At 51.4% G+C, this 21754-nt stretch overlaps 9 protein-coding genes across 9 annotated transcripts; 3 read left to right on the forward strand and 6 right to left on the reverse strand.

The window, feature by feature from the left end:
- Positions 1-262: 262 nt before the first annotated feature.
- ASPVEDRAFT_143203 (uncharacterized protein) lies at positions 263-2026 on the reverse strand (the record flags this gene model as incomplete). Its single annotated transcript, XM_040807895.1, has 1 exon — positions 263-2026. One exon carries the CDS (start codon positions 2024-2026, stop codon positions 263-265), a length of 1764 nt encoding a protein of 587 aa, XP_040673613.1.
- Positions 2027-3917: 1891 nt separating this feature from the next.
- Positions 3918-5538, forward strand: ASPVEDRAFT_66052 (uncharacterized protein). Its single transcript, XM_040815859.1, has 5 exons — positions 3918-4547; positions 4597-4698; positions 4744-4903; positions 4956-5032; positions 5084-5538. Exons 1-5 carry the CDS (start codon positions 4296-4298, stop codon positions 5402-5404), a joined length of 912 nt encoding a protein of 303 aa, XP_040673614.1. The 5' UTR covers positions 3918-4295; the 3' UTR covers positions 5405-5538.
- A 41-nt stretch (positions 5539-5579) lies between these two features.
- Positions 5580-7198, reverse strand: ASPVEDRAFT_202938 (alpha/beta hydrolase). The gene is made up of 2 exons (XM_040809391.1): positions 6325-7198; positions 5580-6275 (listed from the first exon to the last, which is right to left on the reverse strand). The coding sequence occupies exons 1-2, from the start codon at positions 6733-6735 to the stop codon at positions 5952-5954; spliced, it is 735 nt and encodes a 244-aa protein (XP_040673615.1). The 5' UTR covers positions 6736-7198; the 3' UTR covers positions 5580-5951.
- Positions 7199-7543: 345 nt separating this feature from the next.
- On the forward strand, positions 7544-8928 carry ASPVEDRAFT_47054 (uncharacterized protein). The gene is made up of 5 exons (XM_040813690.1): positions 7544-7718; positions 7770-7806; positions 7854-7927; positions 7973-8456; positions 8513-8928. Exons 1-5 carry the CDS (start codon positions 7557-7559, stop codon positions 8914-8916), a joined length of 1161 nt encoding a protein of 386 aa, XP_040673616.1. The 5' UTR covers positions 7544-7556; the 3' UTR covers positions 8917-8928.
- A 149-nt stretch (positions 8929-9077) lies between these two features.
- On the reverse strand, positions 9078-10349 carry ASPVEDRAFT_47055 (uncharacterized protein). The gene is made up of 2 exons (XM_040813691.1): positions 9947-10349; positions 9078-9903 (listed from the first exon to the last, which is right to left on the reverse strand). Exons 1-2 carry the CDS (start codon positions 10258-10260, stop codon positions 9105-9107), a joined length of 1113 nt encoding a protein of 370 aa, XP_040673617.1. The 5' UTR covers positions 10261-10349; the 3' UTR covers positions 9078-9104.
- Positions 10350-11194: 845 nt separating this feature from the next.
- ASPVEDRAFT_178762 (alpha-galactosidase) lies at positions 11195-13640 on the forward strand. Its single transcript, XM_040808821.1, has 3 exons — positions 11195-11301; positions 11360-11963; positions 12015-13640. The coding sequence occupies exons 1-3, from the start codon at positions 11223-11225 to the stop codon at positions 13552-13554; spliced, it is 2223 nt and encodes a 740-aa protein (XP_040673618.1). The 5' UTR covers positions 11195-11222; the 3' UTR covers positions 13555-13640.
- Positions 13641-13984: 344 nt separating this feature from the next.
- Positions 13985-15700, reverse strand: ASPVEDRAFT_202944 (CFEM domain-containing protein; the record flags this gene model as incomplete). The annotated part of the gene is made up of 7 exons (XM_040809392.1): positions 13985-14487; positions 14554-14621; positions 14678-15128; positions 15176-15212; positions 15263-15441; positions 15495-15630; positions 15680-15700. The coding sequence occupies 7 exons, from the start codon at positions 15698-15700 to the stop codon at positions 13985-13987; spliced, it is 1395 nt and encodes a 464-aa protein (XP_040673619.1).
- A 1320-nt stretch (positions 15701-17020) lies between these two features.
- ASPVEDRAFT_34035 (uncharacterized protein) lies at positions 17021-18410 on the reverse strand (the record flags this gene model as incomplete). The annotated part of the gene is made up of 3 exons (XM_040810814.1): positions 17021-17112; positions 17163-17701; positions 17758-18410. The coding sequence occupies 3 exons, from the start codon at positions 18408-18410 to the stop codon at positions 17021-17023; spliced, it is 1284 nt and encodes a 427-aa protein (XP_040673620.1).
- Positions 18411-18594: 184 nt separating this feature from the next.
- ASPVEDRAFT_178766 (uncharacterized protein) lies at positions 18595-20708 on the reverse strand. The gene is made up of 5 exons (XM_040808822.1): positions 20603-20708; positions 20351-20557; positions 19903-20300; positions 19627-19854; positions 18595-19578 (listed from the first exon to the last, which is right to left on the reverse strand). The coding sequence occupies exons 1-5, from the start codon at positions 20672-20674 to the stop codon at positions 18663-18665; spliced, it is 1821 nt and encodes a 606-aa protein (XP_040673621.1). The 5' UTR covers positions 20675-20708; the 3' UTR covers positions 18595-18662.
- Positions 20709-21754: the final 1046 nt, after the last annotated feature.

The raw sequence follows: 21754 nt of genomic DNA on the forward strand, positions 1-21754 counted from the left end.
CACGTTGGGCCAGGGCTTATACATGTTACCATTGTGATTACATAAAGATGTGTATTGTGTGTACGACCATCCGACAACTTCGGCCACGCAACTACCTTAGAGACACAGTATTATTGGCAAAGCACAAGGGTCCAATCTAGCCGCATAATATATACATTTCTTCATAGCAGCAAAATGAGTTTCAACCGGTAATGACTGTAGTGTACATAGAACAAAAAAGACTACTAGATTATGTGCTGCTCCTGCCAGTTGGTTGCCTACCCTACGCCCCAACATAGGTGATGTTAGGAGTCGGGGGCGTCTCCATGCCTGATCCTAAGAAGTAATCGACATGGCTATCCTGAACGTAGCCCTTGAGGGTGACCGCATTCCGGTAAGCCGGGTTATGCATTAGCGTGTACAATCGGATATCGGAGGGCTGGTCGGTGGTGAAAATAATCAACTCGCTATAGTCATCGTTGGTGAAGACCACCTCCTCGCGCCAGTCGCCCAGGATATCGCCCTGGAACATGTGGTCACCGTCCGCCGTGGTTGCGCCCAATTTATACGTTGTAACCAGGCGTGTAAAGTCGCCAGCCTCAGCGTCCCATTTGTTGATGTTTCCGTCGTTGATGAGCTCGCGCAGCTCGTCGCCGTCCCACCACACACTGAGCTGGGGATAGGGGTACACGTCCGCATCCTGGGTCAGTTCCTCCGATGGGGCGTTGTAGAGGCCGAGGAACGACCAGGCTTCCATGCCCTCGTAGTTCGGGTCAATGTCGGCGACCATTCCACGGCCGTTGTCGCCTTCTTCGTCGTTCTCGTGCTTCCAGATGATGGTACCGTCGGTGGCATCATAGTAGTACTCATACAGCTTCGACGGGTTATCCTGCTGCACGCCGTACCCCTGGAGGCCATCACGGCTGGGGTCCATCTTGGCAATGTGCCACCGATCACCATGGACAATTCCCTCGGGACCGAGAGAGTATCGAAGAGTGCCATCGCCGTTGAGCATGAATCCAATCTCACCGACCTCGTCCTTGCCATCGCCATCAACGTCGATGATACGGGTGTTGTGGCCGTCAGGGCAGTCCTGGTCCTCGCGCTTCCAGGCCCATGCCAGCTCCACAGACTCGCCGTCAAACGTCCACGCCGCTTCGATGAGGTTGAAATCACCACCATCCTGGCGGTTCTTCAAAAAGGCAACGAGATGCGGGCGCTCTCCGTCAAGATACCCAGCACCAAACCGCGCACCCATAGGCCCGTCTTCAATATAATCATCCGGGATCTCTCCAGTCGCGCGCAGAGCTCCAGTCTGCCCATCAAGGAAGGCAACGAACTGGTGGTCATCATCGTCATACTCGAAGGTCTCGCCATCACCAAAGACCACGCCATTCGCAATGCGCAGCGCAACCTCGGCGTAGCCATCGCTATCAAAGTCATAAACAGTCACACCATCCCAGTTCCCTAAGTCAAAGGCCGTCGAGCCTGGCTCGATGTTGTCCTGGTTCTCACTGTTCGGGCCCATGTTAACCTCCCACAGCCGCGTTCCATTGCGACTGTACGCCTCCAGGCGCTGCGGCGACTCCTGACGGTCAACGACAAAGTCATACTCGCCGTCTCCGTCCAGATCGCCAACCCAGATGTATCGAATGGCGCCGCCAGATTCCATCGGAATGCGGAAATACGGGCCAACCTCGGCGTCGGCTTCAAGCGTCCAGCTTTCACTTGCATCGCTCTCCTCCCCATCCACAACTGTAGTGACATGGTACGTGTTATCCTGAGTCAAATCCGCTGAAGAATCCTCGTAGTTGGTACCGCCGGTGATAACCTCGTCGTTGAGGCGCTCCGGGTCCCCGTCACCTGCGGCGCGGTAGAGGTTGAAGCCGATGTCCTCCGGATCCAGACCTAGCACTCTCCAGCTGACGAAGGCCGCGTCGTCTGCGGAACGGATTGCAACGACCCCGCGGCCGAGATTCTCCAAGGCTCGCTGAGCATCGACGGTTGTAAAGACAGAGAGAATGGCAGTGGCCGTGGCCACGGCCATATGGGAGGTAATCCACATTGTGGAGGAAAAAGGTAGTTGTCCTTGTCTATGCGTTTACTTCAACGGGTCCTTCCAGCCTCTTTATACAGATCATGAAGCCGTGCAGGATGAATATGCGGGGCTACTTGACTACTCCGGAGTAATTCCCCGATGATAATCTGCAGCAGTTCTACCGATCCCCCGCGGGGAGATGCACTGAAACGTCATGGTCCAGTATCTTAATTGGTCTTCTTCCCTCTTAGAGACAACGTAAGCCATGGTTAATTGGAGACCGTTGCTGTCAGGGGTCTCCGGATCTGCAGGACGATCAGGCGACATCTCCCCCGATTGCCGTCGCTCTCAGTCCGAGGTCCGGTGAAATATATTACCCCGATTTTCCCATTCGGAGCTGATTGCAAGCTCCGAAGTATTTTGGCCGATGGTCATTGTCAACGGCAGAACTTAATAGGACCGATATAACTTCAGCTGCAGCAAGGAGACACAACCTCGACCAAGGGAGATAGATTCCACCGATTTCGTTTTCCTTTAGTCTGTTGGTTTAGCAATTAAACTTGATTTAAAGAGCGTACGCGCTGTTTTCCGACCCTAAGCGACGCTATTGATCTCGAAGAAGGAGATATCAATCCAAGATCCAGTACATTGTTGATTGAATGGTGGCAGCAGTGAAGAATCTCGTTGACCCCTGGAATATCCACTAAGCCTAACTGGGAAATGTCATTACACGTGATACGAAGACTGTTTTTGGTAAGGTCATTGGAGTTATGGCATTGATTGGCCATTGGCTTATTGGGTGGAGTCTCGCTTAGAGGGTCTCTAACCCCTTTGGTGGAGTGTTTTGATGCTGGATTCAAGGTTCCTTCCACCGACAACGGTGTCGATGATCTCAATAGAAACCTGGTCATCCAGCGTATTTCATTGCACTAGTATATGCGATGGTGGACTTTGGTCATCTCGCGTCCACTACGTTTATATGATCTGACGACCAGGAAGAGCAGTAACAGGGCAATAAGACAATAACAGAAAGGCTTGGACAGCGAGGCCGTCTGACTGAGCAGCAAATATTCCGGTTCAACTTCCGTTCGGCTATTTGGAAATTCCTGGTCTCGCCTGACAGTCTCGCAGTGTTCTATAAATGAACCAGGATGGCTGCCCTGTTGACAAGGCTGAGCTCGTAGTGCTTATAGGAGCCGCCGGGTATGGGGAAATTACAGGTGGGGCAGCTGACAATGATATTAACTGGAACTGACAGTCAGAATGTTTCAAGTATTCAGCAGGTTGGTCGTGTCGTAACTTCATGACCCCAGGTTGGTTGACAGCTTTAATGCAAGGGCCCTGAAGGGTGAACTGGTGGCGTCCGGCCCTGGAATGAAGTGGTATGGGGTTTTGGCTCCAACACGGTGAAACGTGGGGGCGGTGCTTCACAACAACAGTGAGTTATACAAGGGACTATTTGCACACCGATGAGACTTCAGAAGGAAGCGCTGCGGCTTGCGATGACTGCTGATGGTTACATTCCCGCGTGGAGACAGCCGGGGACTCAGCCGCACCGTATATTAATTTGTACCCGTGATAAAATGCATGGATGCTTGTGAGGGATCTCACTCTTGACCTGTGTGCGTTACGGTTCTAATCCATTGTTGACTGTTAGCGGTTGAATTGTCGAGTTGGGGGGGGGTCTACGATGGCAACTTTGTATACTGCAGGAACCCGACAAAGCGAGCTGCCACCACAATCAACTTGATGAAAATAGATTGAAGTGTTAACTCCGCCTCGCGCTGTGCAGACCCACAATGAAACCACACGCGGAGCTTACCGGATTTTCGCCTGATTGAGGAGCTTTTCGGAGCTTAGCTCGGCGTAGCGCCTCCACTCTAGGGCTGTGCAGCTGCATTCCTGCCAAAGATCACCGCTGGGCTGCCTGGTTTAGGCGATGAGTTACATCCAGCTTCTGGATTGTGCAGGCTTAAATTCCAAGGCCGTCTGCCAAGATATGGGGGCCAGGGGCGCAGTGTCTTCAGGGCCCCTGATTTGGCAAATTCGCGGAGAAGGATCATGAGGCTTGGAGTTGGCAAGATTGTGCCTGTTTCATTGGCGAGAGAGTGAGGACTTGAGGGCAGTGAGATTCCTGATCTGATCTGATTATTTTCAGCAGTTGACTGAGACCCGAGTATAAAAAGGGCGATCTGCACCACCGTTCTGAAGATCAACTCTTTATCTCTCCATTTTACAATCTTATTATTCCTATTCCTTACACCACTTCACCGTCACCATGCTTACCAAATCCGCCTTTCTTGCCGCTGCCCTCGCGGCCATCCCTGCCAGCGCCGCGCTAGACAAGCCTGCCCTAACTCCTGACCTCGACTACCTCCTTGACGGAAACACCGCCAACCTCCCTCAGAACGGGGGTGCCCACTGGGGAAAGTGGGAGGATGGCCTGATGCCCGAAGACTGCAAGAGCATCGCCGAGGGCCAGGACCTCAACCCCGCCGATTTTGAAGTCTACGACGTCTTCTACGACGATGTACGTCCTAGCCCACGCCGATGACTAGCAGTAAACTAATATTGTATAGTGCCAAGATGCCTGGAGCTTCTGCCGCCACAAGGACTCCCCCGAGGACCTGGAAACCTTGGTCAACACCTTCGGCCGCGTCCCCGTTAGAATGCGCAGCTGGGTATGCATCCACCTCTCTATGTATGATCACAACTAACAGAACTAGGTCCGTCACGTCCTGAGCATCCCCGGTAACAACTGGGCCTTCAACTCCAACGGAAACATTGCTCTGTCTGGAACAACAACCCACAACCTGGACGTCTGCCTCCACGAGACTGGACACTCTCTTGACCTGCTCGGTGCTTATGTCGATGGCGCTCTGTCTTGTAAGTCCCTTTATACCCTTGATACCCACGTCAAATAGCTAATGCGTAGCAGCAACCCAAGAATGGGAAGACGCCTACAACAAGGACTCTGCCGTCCCTGACAACTACGCCCGCACCAACCAAGTCGAGGTACTTCCCTACCCATTACCAGATATCTATGAACATAGCTAATTGATATAGAACGTCGCCCAAAACACCGTCGTCGGCATCTACGACAAGGTCGTCCCCGGCGGCTTCCCCGGCGTGCAGTCCGAGTCCCAGAAGATCGAGAACCAGTACAAGCTTCTCCAAGACAAGGCCGGCGAGCAGATCCTCCCCGGTGGCACTTGCGACCGTCACCTCCAGAACTCAGCCACCGTCTCTATCAAGTCGTCTTCTAAGCGGGAGAACAAGGTCGTCAAGGCCCGCGAGGCGCACGACTCTGCCCTCAAGGGGACATACACCAACATCGTGAAGGAGTTTACGCCTTTCAACACCAAGGACTTCCATGAGGAGCACTAGATGTGGAGGCTGATCATTTTATTGATTTATATGTTTGATTAATGATGCATGTATAGCGAGCGAGGTGTGGGCGGCGCTGGTGAGAGTTGTTTAATGTAGAGTAGCAGAGAAATATTTATATCTTTTGAACACCGATTTACTATCCAAATTACCTACTATAAACATCATGTCTAATGCCAGTATTTCGGCGCAATACCCGCCCGTGTCGAGATAATAGTACTCGGGTGTCGAGTCATATCAGAATTCGACCCGAAGATTTCAACCTTCCACATTGTACGGGAAAGCACGACTAGAATCCACCGCTGGGGGCTTGTGAGCGAAGCGGACCGTAATGTAGCTTGACAACTAGGCGACAAAGCTGCGTTGCGCTCGGGGTTGCGGCAAAGTAGGGCTACCCAGTATAATAGGTAACGAATTGGAACAGAGTGTGAAAACTTTTCCCACTTCAAATACCTGCAATGTATATCATAAAAACGCTTAAGGAATATACTGAGTACCCAGAGCCAATAGGTAGCCACTCGAGAATAAACACTGCACAATCAATCCCCTAAGACCTGCCTGGAATCTCCTCCAAAATCTCCGCCAGTCTATCAGGCATACTCAAAAACGGCGAATGCGAGCTCTTAATCCTGTAAACCACCTCTGTCTTCAATTTAGCCGATAACAGCTCCTGGATCTGGGCCGGGAGCCCGCGGTCATCCTCTGTGATAATATACGCAGACGGGATGTCATGCCACGGCTCATACGTAGCAGCCCCGGAAAACACCTCGCGCGATGTATGCGTAAGCTCAGACTCGGCCTTTTGCTGGATCTCAACTGGCACATCATGCAGTGCTATCTCTGCGCCGCCATTGCAGCGGACATAGTCGCCCTGTACACATCAGTTCCATGCCTTTTCATTCCGGAGTAGAAGAGCTTACATCAATCTCCATCCAAGGCAGAGGCTGTCCACCCAACATATCCAAAAGGCTCTGCCCCTTGTCTAAAGCAAAGGCAGCCATATAGACAATACGAATAACGCCGCCGTGTTTCCCAGCTGCCTTTCTCACGTCCTTGTCTAGCCCCTCAACGGCGCATGAAGCAACAACCCCGCCGTATGAATGCCCGACAACTACAACGTCTTTCCCTTCTTCTACCAACCGCGTCAGGACGGTCTTGAACGAAGCGACATCATCGGAGAGGGTCTTGTTTGGGGGCTCTGCGCCGATGGACGGATGCGCGGGGACCTCAGATGGAATGCCTCGTTTGGCAAGTTTGTCCTGGATGGTGCTGAATGCAGGCGGCATGAGCCATGCGCCGATTGAGAAGACGATAGTTGGTTTGGTAGCCATTGTATACGGATATACACGGAAGCAATGTCGAAAGGTTCTAGATGAACAGGCTTCTTTGCACCAGCGAACTCAAGCAGCCGGGGCAAGCAAAGCAACAGGAAAGGGGACGTCCCGCGGACCTGGAGTCCTTAACAGGCGAGTCCTTAACAGGCGAGTCCTTAACAGGCGAGCCCGCACTCTCGCCCGGCTAGTCGTGTTGCCGAAATGACAGCCGGGGCGACGCCTTCTCCACTTAAGCCGTTTAGTCCATTCAGGCCGGGGTTTGGAAGGCTCGGCTAGCTGACAGGAGCTAAGGTGCACTACTAACGACTGGCGTGTGCGTAGTGTGGATTCGAAGGAGCGATGGGAGAAATCGAGATCAGCAGAGAGGAACTGCTGGAGATGTTGGCTTACGGTTTGTGCTCGCCTGGGCTGGTGGGACGTATGAGACTGTCCCAACTGCAGAACCTCTCCAGGCCCAGACTGGACTTAAAGCTGGTTATATAACAGGGACAGGATGATGGATACCGGGATTTGAGACCTGACACGAGTCAAGGGGGTGACTTCGGGTGGTGGCGGCGGCATAACGTGGTCTGATAAGCCATCGTACCAGCAGACTGGCACGATACTTCCACGATGGATGCTTCTTAGCGAGATGGCCTCCACATGCCGTCTGTCATTCGCGGCCTGTCCCGTGTTGGATACAGTCCTGCTTCGATCGATGAGCACAGAGCCCTGAGCCGGCCCGAGGCTAAGGATTTCAAGCATGGGGATTTCCAGGGACTGCATCTTTTCTTCGGCGTGTCTGCCAGTTTCTCGACGTCGAGTCATGAAGTGGAACAATGTCGCCTGGGTACCTAGGGGAAAGCACTGTTAGCAAGCAGCGCGTTCCTACGCTTGTCCTTCCGGCGCTGGCAATATGCTTTCTCGTCTGCAGACTCATATCCAGGAGACTGAAGCGTCTGTCTCTTGGGATAGATGACTACACTTTGATTGTTGGACAGGTAGGTCGCAATCGATGTCCAAGCATGCCTCCTGCGTTCTGACCCTGTTAGATCTTTGTTATATCCATTGCAGGAATCAATTATGCTGGTCAGTATCCAGTTCTCTATCTGTATTTATGCTACTGACTGCTCCAGCAACATACTACGGAATGGGCCGGCATATGGCAGCCGTCATGCAAGAGGGATTCAACATGGTCATTTACATGAAGGTACTCACCCATACCCACTTCCAAGGTTGTACCAACAGATAACAGCTCCTCTACGCCTTCGAACCCCTCTACATCACCGCCGTCGCCATCATAAAATTCTCCGTCCTCCTCATGTACAACCGCATCTTCCCCGTCCGCAGCATCCTCGTCGGCAGCTACATCCTCGGCGGTATAACCCTCGCCTGGTTAATCTCCGTCGACCTCGTCGCTATATTCCAATGTACACCGATAAAGAAGGCCTGGCTGCCACAAACCCCGGGGACATGCATTGACCTGAAGGTGGCGTTAATCGCAAACGGAATCCCGAACTTCGTTACGGATATCCTCATCCTTACACTTCCCGGCCGGTCCATCTGGAAATTACAAGCGAGTGTCTGGCAGAGGGTTTCCATCATAGGCGTGTTTCTGAGCGGGAGTTTGTACGATTCCCACGCCGTTATTTTGAACTTGGCTAGCGGTGGCAGTGTGGTCTTTGCAAGTATCTACCGCTTCAGTCTGATCTTCCAAGTTGACATGGACGATATCCCATGTACGCCTCCCTTGCAGTCATATACACCATATCTCCCCTAACAAAACATTCAACAGGGACAATCGCAGACGCACAAACCTGGTGCGTCGTCGAAACATCTGCCGGGATAATCTCCGCCTGTCTTCCAACCGTCGTGCCGCTTATAAAACTCCTCGCGAAAGGCGTAGTCACGACAGCGACAACGGGGCTTTCAAACACAAATTCTCGCTCGAGGTCGAAATCGAATACACGCTCGAACCTGGTCAGAGGTGCGAATGCCGATGTGAATGATTCAGGGAATGGGCACCAGCTTGCCCGCTTAGAGTCGAGGGGTGGGCTAGTTCGTGGTGTGGGCGATAACTACAATGTGCAGGTGGAGAGTGGAACTGGGAATAGAAGCCGGGGGAGCTTGCATAACGAACATGGGATTAGGAAGACGCATGGGTGGACTGTTATTGAAGCCAGTGGGGATAGCGATTAACTGTGCTGCTTTGCTCGTATTTGGCAGGTATTGCCGTCATATATGGATATATAATACACAAAACTAATGCAAACGGAACGCTGTATGAATTATTAGATATTATTACGATAGTGTATCATCTAAATAGCCCAACTAAGGCATTAGACCATCAAGAACCACTTGCAGTATTATACCGTCTTTCTATTGCATTATATGCCAGCAGCCATCAACTCATTCCACCTGTTTGCAGCATCAGCGCCAGAAAGCCCATCCACCTCTCCCAAGATCTCCCAGCACCTCGACACAACCTCAGGAGGCGCATTACAGGGGGACTGCAGTCTATTACAGATCAACGCGCCAGGGCTGTGGATAGTCGGGGACTCGCCGAATGGGAAGTCACCCTGGTTCGTCGTGGTGTACACGTATGTCCACCCGTTGTTGAAATACGTGATCCACGGGTCTGAGCAGCTGCCGAAATCGGTGTCTGGGTCTGGGTCTGGGCCGGGCTCAGGTTCGTCTGTGGGTGTGCAGACTTCAGTTGTTTCAGTCACTGTCGTCGTGACCTGTTGAGTCTCTGTTTCGGTTTCGGTTTCGGTTGCAGTTATGGTGGTGGTCTGGATTAGGACCTCGGTGTCTGTTTCCGTCTGTGTCTCTGTCTCTGTCTCTGTGATGGTCTGGAAGTCTGTTTCGGTTGCAGTGTCGGTGACTGTTTCGGAAGACGTTATACTGATTGTTTCTGTTGTCGTCACCCCTGGGTCTGTCACGGTTGTGTCGGCGATCGTTTCAGTAGTGGTTGAAGTTACTGTTGGGCCTGCGGTGGTGATAGTGCTTGTCACGACGGGGCCTTCTGTAGTTAGGGTTGTGTAGTCGGTGGTTGTAGCAGTGCAGTCGGTGCTGGTATGGATTGAGACCACCGTGTCTGTGACTGTGACTGTCGCGGTGCCGGTGCCAATGTCGTCTGTGGGAGTGGTGATGGTGACAGTTACAGTTGGTGTTGGGACGTCGGGGCTGTACTTGTTAGCAGTGCCGTTGATATAGATCTGTTACTTACCAGTCGGTGATTGTCACAGTGGCTGTATTATCTCCATCTCCATCTTCACCATCACCATCTCCATTGTCGTCCTCACAATCCTCTCCTTTATCATGATCCTTGTCATGGTTCTTGCCATGAACTCTGCAGTGATCCTTATCATCATTTTCATCACCCTCCCCGTTGTCACACTCCCCAGACCCACAGGGAAAGTGGTTGTCTGGTATATGCTGGGCCAGACCTAACTCATTGCCCACCTGAGTCGGGGCAGCTGCAGCAGGAAAGACCCGCGGTAGCACGGCGAGAAGCACACAGGTGCCTCTAAACGACACCATTTTCAGAACAGGCTTATGTATTCGAGACAGTGGCAAGTGGACCGGGCAGAATAAAGTCCAAGTCCAAAAATCGTAGTCCACAGCGGGCCAATCTATTTATGCGCAGCACTCGATCTGAATCCCCAAGTTTCTGTCATTCTTTTCATCATACACTATCCAATGATTGTTCGCAAGGGAAAAAGGTGGCGTGCGAGATATCAACAAATACAAGCGAAGAATGCGCCATCCCGTCCCAGGAAAGTTGCGAGTCAGTTATCGGAATGGTGATGACGATCTTGCACGATATTTCAATATCAATGTGTCAACGAGGGACAGTTCTGGGGAGGTGAATGTTCTCCCTGCAGGCGGATCAATAATGCGCATTCTTGACCGTTGATCGAATGTGGTGGAGACCCCTTGTTTACATATGCGAGCACAACAAATTTGTGATAAATGCTAGACGCATACAGATTGTGCGAGGATAGTAGGTTTAATTAATTAAATTAACCATTAACTTGTAGTTAACCAGAAATGCGATACTTTATCCACGATACACGCGCCCAGCACCGCCCAGGTCTTATAATCCGACATTACTCCCAATCTTAAATAGCTGCAGCTCAAATAGCTCACTAGAAAGAGTGAAAAGACGGAGGAAGGCCGACTCCGTGGAGAAACCGTGCGGTGCAGCTCCGGAATATATACCCGCAATGACGGTGCCAAGGGCAAACACACATTAGTCTTCGACAAAAGAAGTGCTCCCCCAGGCGATTCAAAGAGGAGAAAGACGATCAACACCCCGTTCGGAATCGGTGTGGGGAGAACGTGGAGAGAAAGCGCAGGGAAGCGCAGAGACCAAGAGGGGAGCCTCCGAGATTTCTCCGGATGCAGTCAGGCCATTGGGGGATAAATAGTGAACACTCCCCCGCCTGTACGACCTAATTTATCTTGCAGCAGAGGTGAATGCGCGCAGTATTTCTGTCGCCATGGTCGCGTTTTCTCCTGTGGCCTTGGGCCTTTTGACGCTTGTCGGACACTCCACGATGGCTTCTGCGCAGGCTCCTGGTTCGTATCCACTCTATACAATATACGCGGGGAGATGATACTGATAATACTGTTTCAGTCGTCGCCGACGGCACCAGTTTTGCCCTGAATGGCGACAACGTGTCCTACCGGTTCCACGTCAACGAGACCACAGGCGATCTTGTATCCGACCACTTCGGCGGTATTGTTGGCGGCGCAATCCCCTCGCCCAAGGAGCCCGTAGTCAACGGCTGGGTCGGTGAGCCCGGTCGAATCCGGCGCGAGTTCCCCGACCAGGGCCGTGGTGATTTCCGCATTCCTGCTGTTCGCATTCGGCAGTCGGCTGGGTATACTGTGAGCGATCTCCAGTACGATTCGCATGAAGTGGTGGAGGGGAAGAGCGGCTTGCCTGGACTGCCGGCGACGTTTGGGGATGCAGGTGATGTGACGACGTTGATTGTGCATCTGTATGACAATTATAGCTCTGTTGCGGCGGACTTGTCGTACTCGATCTTTCCCAAGTATGATGCTGTGGTGAGGAGTGTCAACGTTACCAACAAGGGAGAAGGGAATATCACCATCGAGTCGTTGGCCAGTCTGAGTGTCGACTTTAACTATGAAGACCTGGAGATGATCAGTCTACGAGGCGACTGGGCTAGAGAAGCCAATGTCCAACGGAAGAAGATTGACTATGGCGTGCAGGGGTATATCTCCCTGTCTTTCTTGCTATATGTCTACATAAGCTGACTGCACAGATTCGGGAGCAACACTGGATACTCCTCTCACTTGCACAATCCCTTCCTGGCAATCGTAGAGCCATCGACTACCGAATCCCAAGGCGAGGCATGGGGCTTCAACCTCATCTACACCGGGTCCTTCTCCGCTGAAGTCGAAAAAGGATCCCAAGGGCTGACCCGAGCCCTACTCGGCTTCAACCCTGACCGTCTATCATGGACCCTTGGCCCCGACGAAACACTAACAACCCCTGAATGCGTTGCAGTATACTCCAAGAACGGCATCGGAGGCATGTCTCGCAAGTTCCACCGTCTCTACCGCAACCACTTGATCAAGAGCAAGTTCGCGACATCGGACCGCCCCGTCCTGCTCAACAGCTGGGAAGGCGTCTACTTCGACTACGACCAGAGCAGCATCGAGACTCTCGCCGAGCAATCCGCCGCTCTAGGAATCCACCTCTTCGTCATGGACGACGGCTGGTTCGGCGACAAGTATCCTCGCGTGGCAGACGACGCCGGCCTGGGCGACTGGACGCCAAACCCAGACAGATTCCCCAACGGTCTCGAACCGGTCGTTGAAGACATCACCAGCCTCTCCGTCAACGGCACAGAGGACACAAAACTCCGCTTCGGCATCTGGGTCGAGCCCGAGATGGTCAATCCCAACTCCAGCCTGTACCGCGAACACCCGGACTGGGTCCTCCACGCAGGGCCCTACCCACGCACCGAACGGCGCAACCAGCTCGTCCTCAACCTCGCCCTCCCAGAAGTCCAAGACTTCATCATCGACTTCATGACAAACCTCTTGAATAGCTCCGACATCTCCTACATAAAATGGGATAATAACCGCGGCGTCCACGAGACACCCTCGCCCAGCACCGACCACAAATACATGCTCGGCCTCTACCGCGTCTTCGACACCCTCACCACCCGCTTCCCGGATGTGCTATGGGAAGGATGCGCCTCAGGCGGCGGCCGCTTCGATGCTGGAGTCCTGCAATACTTCCCCCAGATCTGGACGAGCGATAACACCGACGGAGTGGACAGAGTCACCATCCAATTCGGGACATCCCTTGCGTATCCCCCCTCGGCAATGGGCGCGCATCTCTCCGCCGTACCAAACCACCAGACGGGTCGGACTGTTCCTCTAGAATTCCGCGCGCACGTCGCCATGATGGGCGGGTCGTTTGGGCTGGAACTTGACCCGGCCACTCTCCAGAATAACACTGCCGTGCCGGAATTGCTCAAGCTTGCGGAGAGGATTAACCCGATTGTCCTGACGGGTGATCTATATAGGTTGAGAGCTCCTGAAGATTCGCAGTGGCCTGCTGCGTTGTTTGTAGCGGAGGATGGATCACAGGCTGTGCTCTTTTATTTCCAGCTTCAGCCGAATGTTAACCATGCCGCGCCATGGGTGAAGCTTCAGGGGTTGGACGAAGAGGCCCAGTACAAGGTTGAGGGCGAGGGGACGTATACAGGAGCAACATTGATGAATATGGGGCTGCAGTATACGTTTGATACGGAGTATGGCAGTAAGGTGGTGTTTATTGAGAGGCAGTAATAGCTGACAAGTAATGAATTATATGGCAGGATAATCTAATTTACTATCAAACGATACTTATAGTTTAGCTTACCAGTAGATCCCCCATGGTGCATGCACTCTAGCATGCTGATAATCCTCGTAATCTGCAGCCCCATTTATAGAAGCATAGCCGGTCTTAGTTATGTATCTGTTTCGCATTATTCTTGCTCAGATCATAACCTAATTCTGTATGTATTCAGGTCCTGGAATTCGTACAAATTAAATGTCAATAAACCCACGAGCCTCCTGACTCGCACTCCATTCATAAAGTCATAACAAACGATATATCATATCCATCCAGAATCCGATACAAACCAACCACTCCAGTAAGCAACTAACATACAATCACTGCACCAAATACGCCGAGCCCGCCAACGCAGCAGGCTAGTGACTTCCTCAAGAACATACTCTACCGCTTAAAAAGACCACTTCTCGGACTCGGCGTGGGCCCAGGTCCAGGCCCAACACCAGAACTCCCAGGAGCTGGGCCAGATAGAGCAAGTCCACCGGGACGAGGTCCACCACCACCACCACCACCACCACCAGCTGTGCCATTATAGTAATCCCCAGGAGCCGTTCCCACATCATCGAGCCGAATAAACGGTCCCACAGCTTCATCTGTGCTCCCTCCCTTTGTTCGCGTTCTGGATCCGGATATCGACGCCGAGAGGTGATGCGATCTGGAATGCCGGCCCCAGTTGCTTCCATTCTTGGAGCTATTCTTGGACTTGTTCTGACTCGAGACCTGTGTCGAGCCGGAAAGAGTGAGTCTGTCTGACAGGGATGCGAGACGTGGCTTGAGCTGCCCACGGTATGTACGGATGATAAGCGAGCGGATGGCGGGCATGCAGGCCCATACGATGCCGACCTCGAATTCGACGGTGGATATCATGCCGACGGGGGCGAAGTCTCCTATTCAACCAAATACAATGTGTTAGTTATGGTCGTTCCATGGGTGGTGGGGTGTTTGCTGCTTACGGGTTGGATTGGCGGTTTTGTTGAAGCCGACTGTTTTGACGAGTCGGAAGATGCTGATGACCGTGACTCTGCGAGGGCTGGTGTCAGATATAGATATATAGATATAGGAGGAATGGTGGCATACGCAGCTCCCACGGCAAACATGGCGCACACGCCTAGCTTCTTCTCAAGCGGCATCTGCAGCTTAGCCAGTGTCGGCATCGGGATGATTATAACCAAAACATCCAGGATAATATTCACAATCGAGTGGGATAGTAATAGTTTATCCTGGTTAAGGCACTTTCCAACATGCTCGCCGTCCCACTGGGTCCAGTAGTAGCTGACCGGTTTACATGAGAATATGAGGATAAACACCGATATAATCCCCCAGATAAGTGTCACGGCCAAGATAGTATATGCTGGAATACGCACACCACGATTTGGGAAGATATCAAGGTAGAGACAGAGCATCGATATTTTAATAGTGGCAATACAGGCACAGTATATCGCTTGGTCGACAAAGAAGAGTTTGAGGATCTGTTGGATGTTATCAAAAGCGATCGTCCACATATCTTTTCCTAGGCCGATTTTGCACACTATACATATTAGCAGGAGTAATTCCTATGATCAAGGAAATACCTACTTTCGATTCCAATGCCGCAGGTTGAAGCAGCCAGGAGCTACACCTGTTAGCATCCTCCATCAACCATTCAACCTGGAGCTCACGCACCAGAGTGAAAATTAAGACATAATCATCCAGTCCTATTTTCCTATCTAAAACCCGGTTTGTCAGGCGCATGAGAACCGCGGTACTTGCAACTATGATGCCAACAATAGCCACAATCGCAAATGCTTCTGTTTCGCTGGTCAATGGATAATCACACGTTGCGTAGGTCATATTCTTCGAAGCTATGCTCATTAGCCCGATAACTCCTCGCAGGTGGGTATCAGTAGCCATGTACTTAATGCGTCTTTGATACTGCATTCGCTGAGAATGCATGGCTCGATCTGCGCTGCGATCTGGGGAGTCCGGCAGACACAGGCTGTATCGGTCAGTGCACATGTTGAGTTACCAACAACCGAGACGAAACACGGCAGCTAGAGGAATTAGTTTGAGAAATGACTAGCAGGGCCTGTGCGAGCATACCGCGCAACTTGGAAGATCCATTTCAGGACAGTCCGGGGAAAGACTGAGAACGTAGCCGGGTGCCTGGCGGTATATTAATAACACGATACGCCACTGGCCAGTGGAGTCCAAGCTCCCTTCCAAGAGGCAAGTCGAGGAAGGACTAGGGCCAAGAGATCATGGCCGTTATTTCATTGTAATCACTGACCTATTAATGGCCCATGGTCACCGAGAAAATGCGATCTCAGCCGGGATTTCCCCGATTTGCATGCTCTCTCTTGGCTCGGCTAACACCAGTGGACCTCTAGATCTGCTGCATGACTCGAGTCGTGAAGAAAATTGCTGCATCGCAGTCTTGCGGTTTGCCTGCATCGACACTAGTCCAGTTCGCTGTAAAAATTCGGCAATCGCGTGTTTTGCCCCAGCTGCCAAGGCCAATAACAGGGAAAACAAACACAAGAGAGTTTTCTGGTTGGTTCCAGCTGTGCTGATTGGCCTGTATTGGCTTCTTTTTCCCCGGTTCTGGATCTTTGGTTGATCGTGTGGAGAATTGAACTGTGCATGAACATGTAGCTTTCTGCAAGAAAATACGTAGGTAATTGCCTGCCAACGCTTGGTTAAATCCTGCAATTTGCGTGGTACTCCATGATTCACTATTCCATGTTACTTTTCGTTGTCTACTATTGTTCCTGTTGGCGAGGGGAAGGTGGCCGTTTGTCTTGAGCCAGTGGGCCAGGGCAGGAGGATCTCCACTCGCCAGAGACTTTGCAGAGTATGGTTCAGTTCCACGTGTGAAGGTCCCAGCAGAGTTCTAGACTCAGGGTCAAAGACCCAATTGCCATGATTCGTTCGCCTTGCTGGGAAATGACTACGTAGACCGTTGTCAGCGACAGTCAACTGTAGAAGCCTTTCATGCGCACGACTGGTCGTCAAATCCGACATTCCACTGCCTGCCAATTCTGTAACGAGACTCCAGGAGCATTATTAGCAGGTATAGCCGTCTAACCAGGTTGGATATTATTCCCTTACATTTTTATCGCTTACTCACGGACGTCGACCTAATTCCAATCCCAATGACCTCAGTTAAAAGGATGAGGAATTACCAAGCTGCGTAAGACGAGGTTAATTGATGTAGGGACACCGAGGGCAAAAGCTCTTCATATTGAAACTATGGTATACGCAGAAATTGACGGTAGAATATGGGTTGACGGTTTCGACGGTGAAACTTCAAGTGCTGGGATCTGTGCAATTTATATGTAAATGCAGGTTATTCATACTTGCAGAAATCGATCTATATCCACTGTCTAGATATAATGAATGATATGCTATATCTAATGTAATTCTTGTTGAATCCCCCCAGAGTTAACCTGCCAGTAGATCCCACACCGTCAGTGCATGCACCTTGGTAACATGGATAGACTCATCCACGGAGGCTGACTCGTTCACAGACGCCACTATAACGTCAGTTAAGTCCAGATAAATATGACAATATAGTATCACTTACTACTCAGCGGACTACACCCATAAACATACGCCGGAATCCCAGCATACCGATAATGCTTACAATCCGTAGCCCCCATAGACGGAATCATAGCTGGTCTCGATCCGCCCACATCCTCCGCATTCTTCTTAATCAGGTCGATAACAGGGTGATCAATAGTCGAGAAACTGGCTGGGTTACTGGCAGCTTCCTGTTTCCTCAATTCAATACTTGCACTGGCATATTTCTCGTCTGCGATGATCTCGTTAATGACATCGAGAACCTCTTCAGCGAGTAATCCAACAGGCAACCGTATATCGAGCTCGAACTCGCAGTGGTCCGGGATCATGTTAACCTTGACGCCACCCTTGATAGTCCCGATATTGACAGTTGGCTTGCCGATTATACGCGAAGTACCTGGCCCCATGGCCACATCCACCGCAGCCAGGACCTCCGGATCCGTCATGTATTTCGCGATATCAGACGGTGGATTCGGCTGTATAGACTCGACTGTTTGAACAACGTCATTCAGAAAAGCCATAGCTATCCGTATAGCTCCTTCGCTATACCATCAAATCAACACCGTAACCACGTCAAGATGGGTTCAAATAGGACTGACCTCAAATTCAAATACGCCCCATGCGCCCCCTTACAAGCAACAACACCGGACATCCTCAACGTCCCCTTCTCAGAAAACCGCACGCTCATACCAGACGGTTCCGCAGAGAGCATCACATCCCCACCCCATCTCTCCTTATCTTCTTGAAGCAGATGCTTCGTACCATACTTACCCCCCGTCTCCTCATCTGAGACAACACACAGCGCAACACTACCGGATAAATGCTGGCGGTTCGCGTAAAGCGCTGCGTATGCGAGGACCAGCGAGGCAGTGCCGGATTTCATATCGACGACGCCGCGCCCGTGGATGCGGCCGTTGTCATAGTCGCCGGAGTAGGGATCTCGGCTCCAGCCTGGGGTGTTTGGGTCGACGGGGAATGTGTCGATGTGGCCGTTGAGGACGATTCTGGGGCTGGGGTCATCGCCGGGATTGGGAGCAGTGCCGTTGAATTCCGAGACGATGTTTGGTTTGGAAGGGTCTGGGGAGATGAGGTCGTATGGGATATTTTGGGAATGGAGGTAGTCTGTTATGATTCTTGTTGCGGCGGTGGTGTCGCCGGGGGGGTTTGGGGAGGGGGTGCGGACGAGGGACTGTAAGAATTGGATTTGCGGGGTAGTGTTGTTCAGAGTTGAGAGAAAGTCTGTCTTTGACATTTTGATTTATCTCACTTATTCCGAGATTGTTTTTCTTCGATTTGTGTCGGATTGTTGGTCGTGGTGGTATATATATTCAAGCGTATGGCGTAATTGAACTCCGACCAGCTCCGATCGACTCCGACATACAATCGACTCCGATATCTACTCCGATGAGTCTACAGATATTTCTCATCTCAACGATCTTTACTGAACAAATATTTATTCTTTCAAGTTAATCATTTAATGAAGTTAAAAACATGATGCTACCAGTCAATGCAGCTCCCAAGACTGCGCACCACCCGCGACAAGCCGATTAAACAGCTGATTCCTGCCTCGCATATCCGTCAGATGGAACGTCTTCTCCGGGTCTTGTCCTTTAATAACTAAACCCTCATTCGCAGCTTCTTCTGTCCCCGCCGCAAACTGCACAACCAGTTTGCCCTTCCACCCCAGTCCCTCCGTCTTCCTCAGCTCCGTGATCTCACTAATCGGGACTTGGAATCCTATATTATCGGACTTTTGGCTGTCGATGCTCAGATCCTCCATATTAAGTTTTGCGGACGCGCGGGATGTGAAGTACAATATCGGTCCGGTGTCAGTCTCTCCCTCTCCCTCCCCTTCTTGCCCTTCACCTGCTGAAGACCTCGGCGAAGAATCAATAACAGCAGTCCCGCGCTTCCTCTCAAACTTCGCGTCGAAAACAAACGGTCCATTACTCAGCGTCGGCGGCGCAATAAGTGCAATATTCCTCTCCAGCACAGCCGAAATCAACCCCTTGGCGTAGTGTTTCGTGCCCGCCCCCGAGAGAGCCATCGCGCGGTTATACGCGATCTGGCCCTTAATCGCGGTCGTGATAGCGCGACGGGCGAACTTCAGAATCCGCAGCCATTTCTTCGGTTTGGCCTTGATCTTCGTTTTAAGGCCGTCCGGGGAGGATGGGTCGGTGTTGTCGCTGTCCTTTGTGCTTTCCCTGGTGAGGGTTGAGGTGTCGTCGTCCCCGTCCTCTTCCTTCTTTGCGGCGTCGATGGCTTTGGTGCGTCGCCGCCAGAGCTGCCATTGCGATGGGTATTGGTCTTTGTAGGCGCCTGGTGGCGGGGGTGCTGGGATGGGACTTGCGGCCATTTCCCCGATGCGGAGGAGAACGAGGGTGAGCTGGGCGTTTGTGGGGACGCCTTTGAGGAGGGTTCTGGTCCTGTTAGTTATGGCTTTCTATTTCATGTTTGGGAGGACGCACTTGTCAATATCCAGATATTCTTTCCAGTTGGGAATGTTCTTGTCGAGGAAGCCGACTGCGCGACTGAGGACAGGGTCGCCGAAGAAGGCGAGTCCGATTGTGAGTGCCACAGACTTGACGATCATATGGCCGGACAAGAACAGTGATACCACGCATACAGAGCCCAGTATCAACGCTATTTGCAGACGCGGCGCAATTAGAGTGAAGGGCGGCGTTGGCGACAAGAGACTGCATGTGTCAGTTTCATCAGTGAAATAGGGTAAGGTTATGACGAACTTGGAGAATCTTTCACAGAGATCCGTAACGTCGTTCAGAATCTTCAGCGTAACACTGATAGCCGGGGAACTCTTGGGCTTGCCGGCCTCGTCGCCGGCCGTGATAGCCAGAGTGCCGGAGTCTGTCGTTTCGACTTGGACTGGCTCATCGGGCTCGGCGATAGACGTCGTGAGACCGGTAACAAGAGCTGCGGCTTCGGCTTCGGCTGCTTCGCCTTCATGCGCTTCATTTGGTTGAGTGGCTTGCGCAGGCTTTTCATCCTTTCTGTGAGGAATGGCCTGTGCCTCTGAGATGGGCGGGAAGATGTGCGATCGGGTTGAAGGCGAGAAGGTCATGAGTAGCAGCACGCCAGTAAGCATCGGAACCAGGCGATCGCATAGCCATGCTACCAGATACACCTGGGCTTATTAGTATACACCGTAAAATTGATTAGAGTAGAGAGACATACAGCAAAGAAGGTCCCCGTCCGGCGGGGATCCTCCCACGAGCGCAGGTGGTTAATATGGTTGAAGAAGAGCCCGAATTTAACAATAACAGAGATATAAAATCTCTCAATCGTCTTCTGCAATTTCGCAGGCGGAAACTGCTCCTCGGCCGAGCGGTTCAGGTCGAGCTGCTGCGAAGTCCGGGGAACAGACTGGACATGGCCCACTTGCTGCGCCTGTTAGTCTCGATCGCAGACGCAGTGGAATGAATATACCTTGTCGAAGCGGCGGATGAGACGCCAGAGGTCCTCGTCGCGGATACCCTGGGCGATATTTTTGTCGGCCATGGTTGTCAACAAAGTAGTTGTTGGGATGAGGGGACGGACCGTTGGACCCTGACGTCGTGCCAAGTGTGGCGACGTGGGGCGCTTAATAAGGGAATATCACCCTGTATATGGCCAGTGTTGATGATCTGTTATATCTTGCTGCCTTCAGGTAGCAGTTTTCTTTAGTTCTATTGATCTATTAAAAGATATTATGGTCTGCGTGGACGTCTGCGTATTTACTGCTTTGCCTTCAGGGACCACCGTTCACCTATATGTATATTATGTTACTTAACTACCCATTAACTAAAGGCTATATAGACTTTTATGAGTAAAATAAGCCACATTTTTTATCTAGTATATAATTCTTTATTTTCTTCTCCTTCCAGGGTTTCTCTTTCAGATGCTATTAGTTACTTTTGGTACTTGATAGGTGTTATGTCGGTGCACTCAACGCATCGATGTGTTAGTTGCTGGCACTGCCACCATTGACGTGGGAGGTTATTGGGACATTATATGAGAATAGCAACAGCTTGGGCGGAAGGGCTGGGGCGAGCTTGTGGCTGGCAAAATCTGCCCCTTGGCCAGATGCAAGGGAGCGGATTCGGACGTCGTAGAGGGGCAAGTATTAATCTTGAATAGTCTTGGTGAAGGTCCTGCTGAGTAGCAACATTTGAATGTCTTATTCATTAACTAGACAGTGCTTACAATAGAGGATTATCAGATATAAGACAGATCCAGGACACCAGGCGTCACATTTATATGCTGCCAATTCCATTTATCAGAACAACCGGCGAGCGAGGTACTCTAAGGCGATTTTCTTCATATCTCAGTAATTTATCTCTCTTCACACTCAATCTATTCTGTCCTAGCCTACAAGGCGTATCCTTCCAACTGCACCCTACTCTAGTCAATGCTACTTGGGATTAGACCCAGCAAGTGTAAAGGAAAACTCAACTCTCTCCCGAATATATGGTAAATCAAGAGCACATGACAAGTTGAAAGATACAATCACCTCACCAAGACCTAGTGATTTGACTCTGGTGGAGCGGCGTTCTTGAAGACATGCATATCGGACAATAATTGAAGGATGCTTAACATTTC

The sequence above is a fragment of the Aspergillus versicolor genome (assembly GCF_001890125.1).
Source record: "Aspergillus versicolor CBS 583.65 unplaced genomic scaffold ASPVEscaffold_14, whole genome shotgun sequence".
Classification (NCBI taxonomy): Eukaryota; Fungi; Ascomycota; class Eurotiomycetes; order Eurotiales; family Aspergillaceae; genus Aspergillus; species Aspergillus versicolor.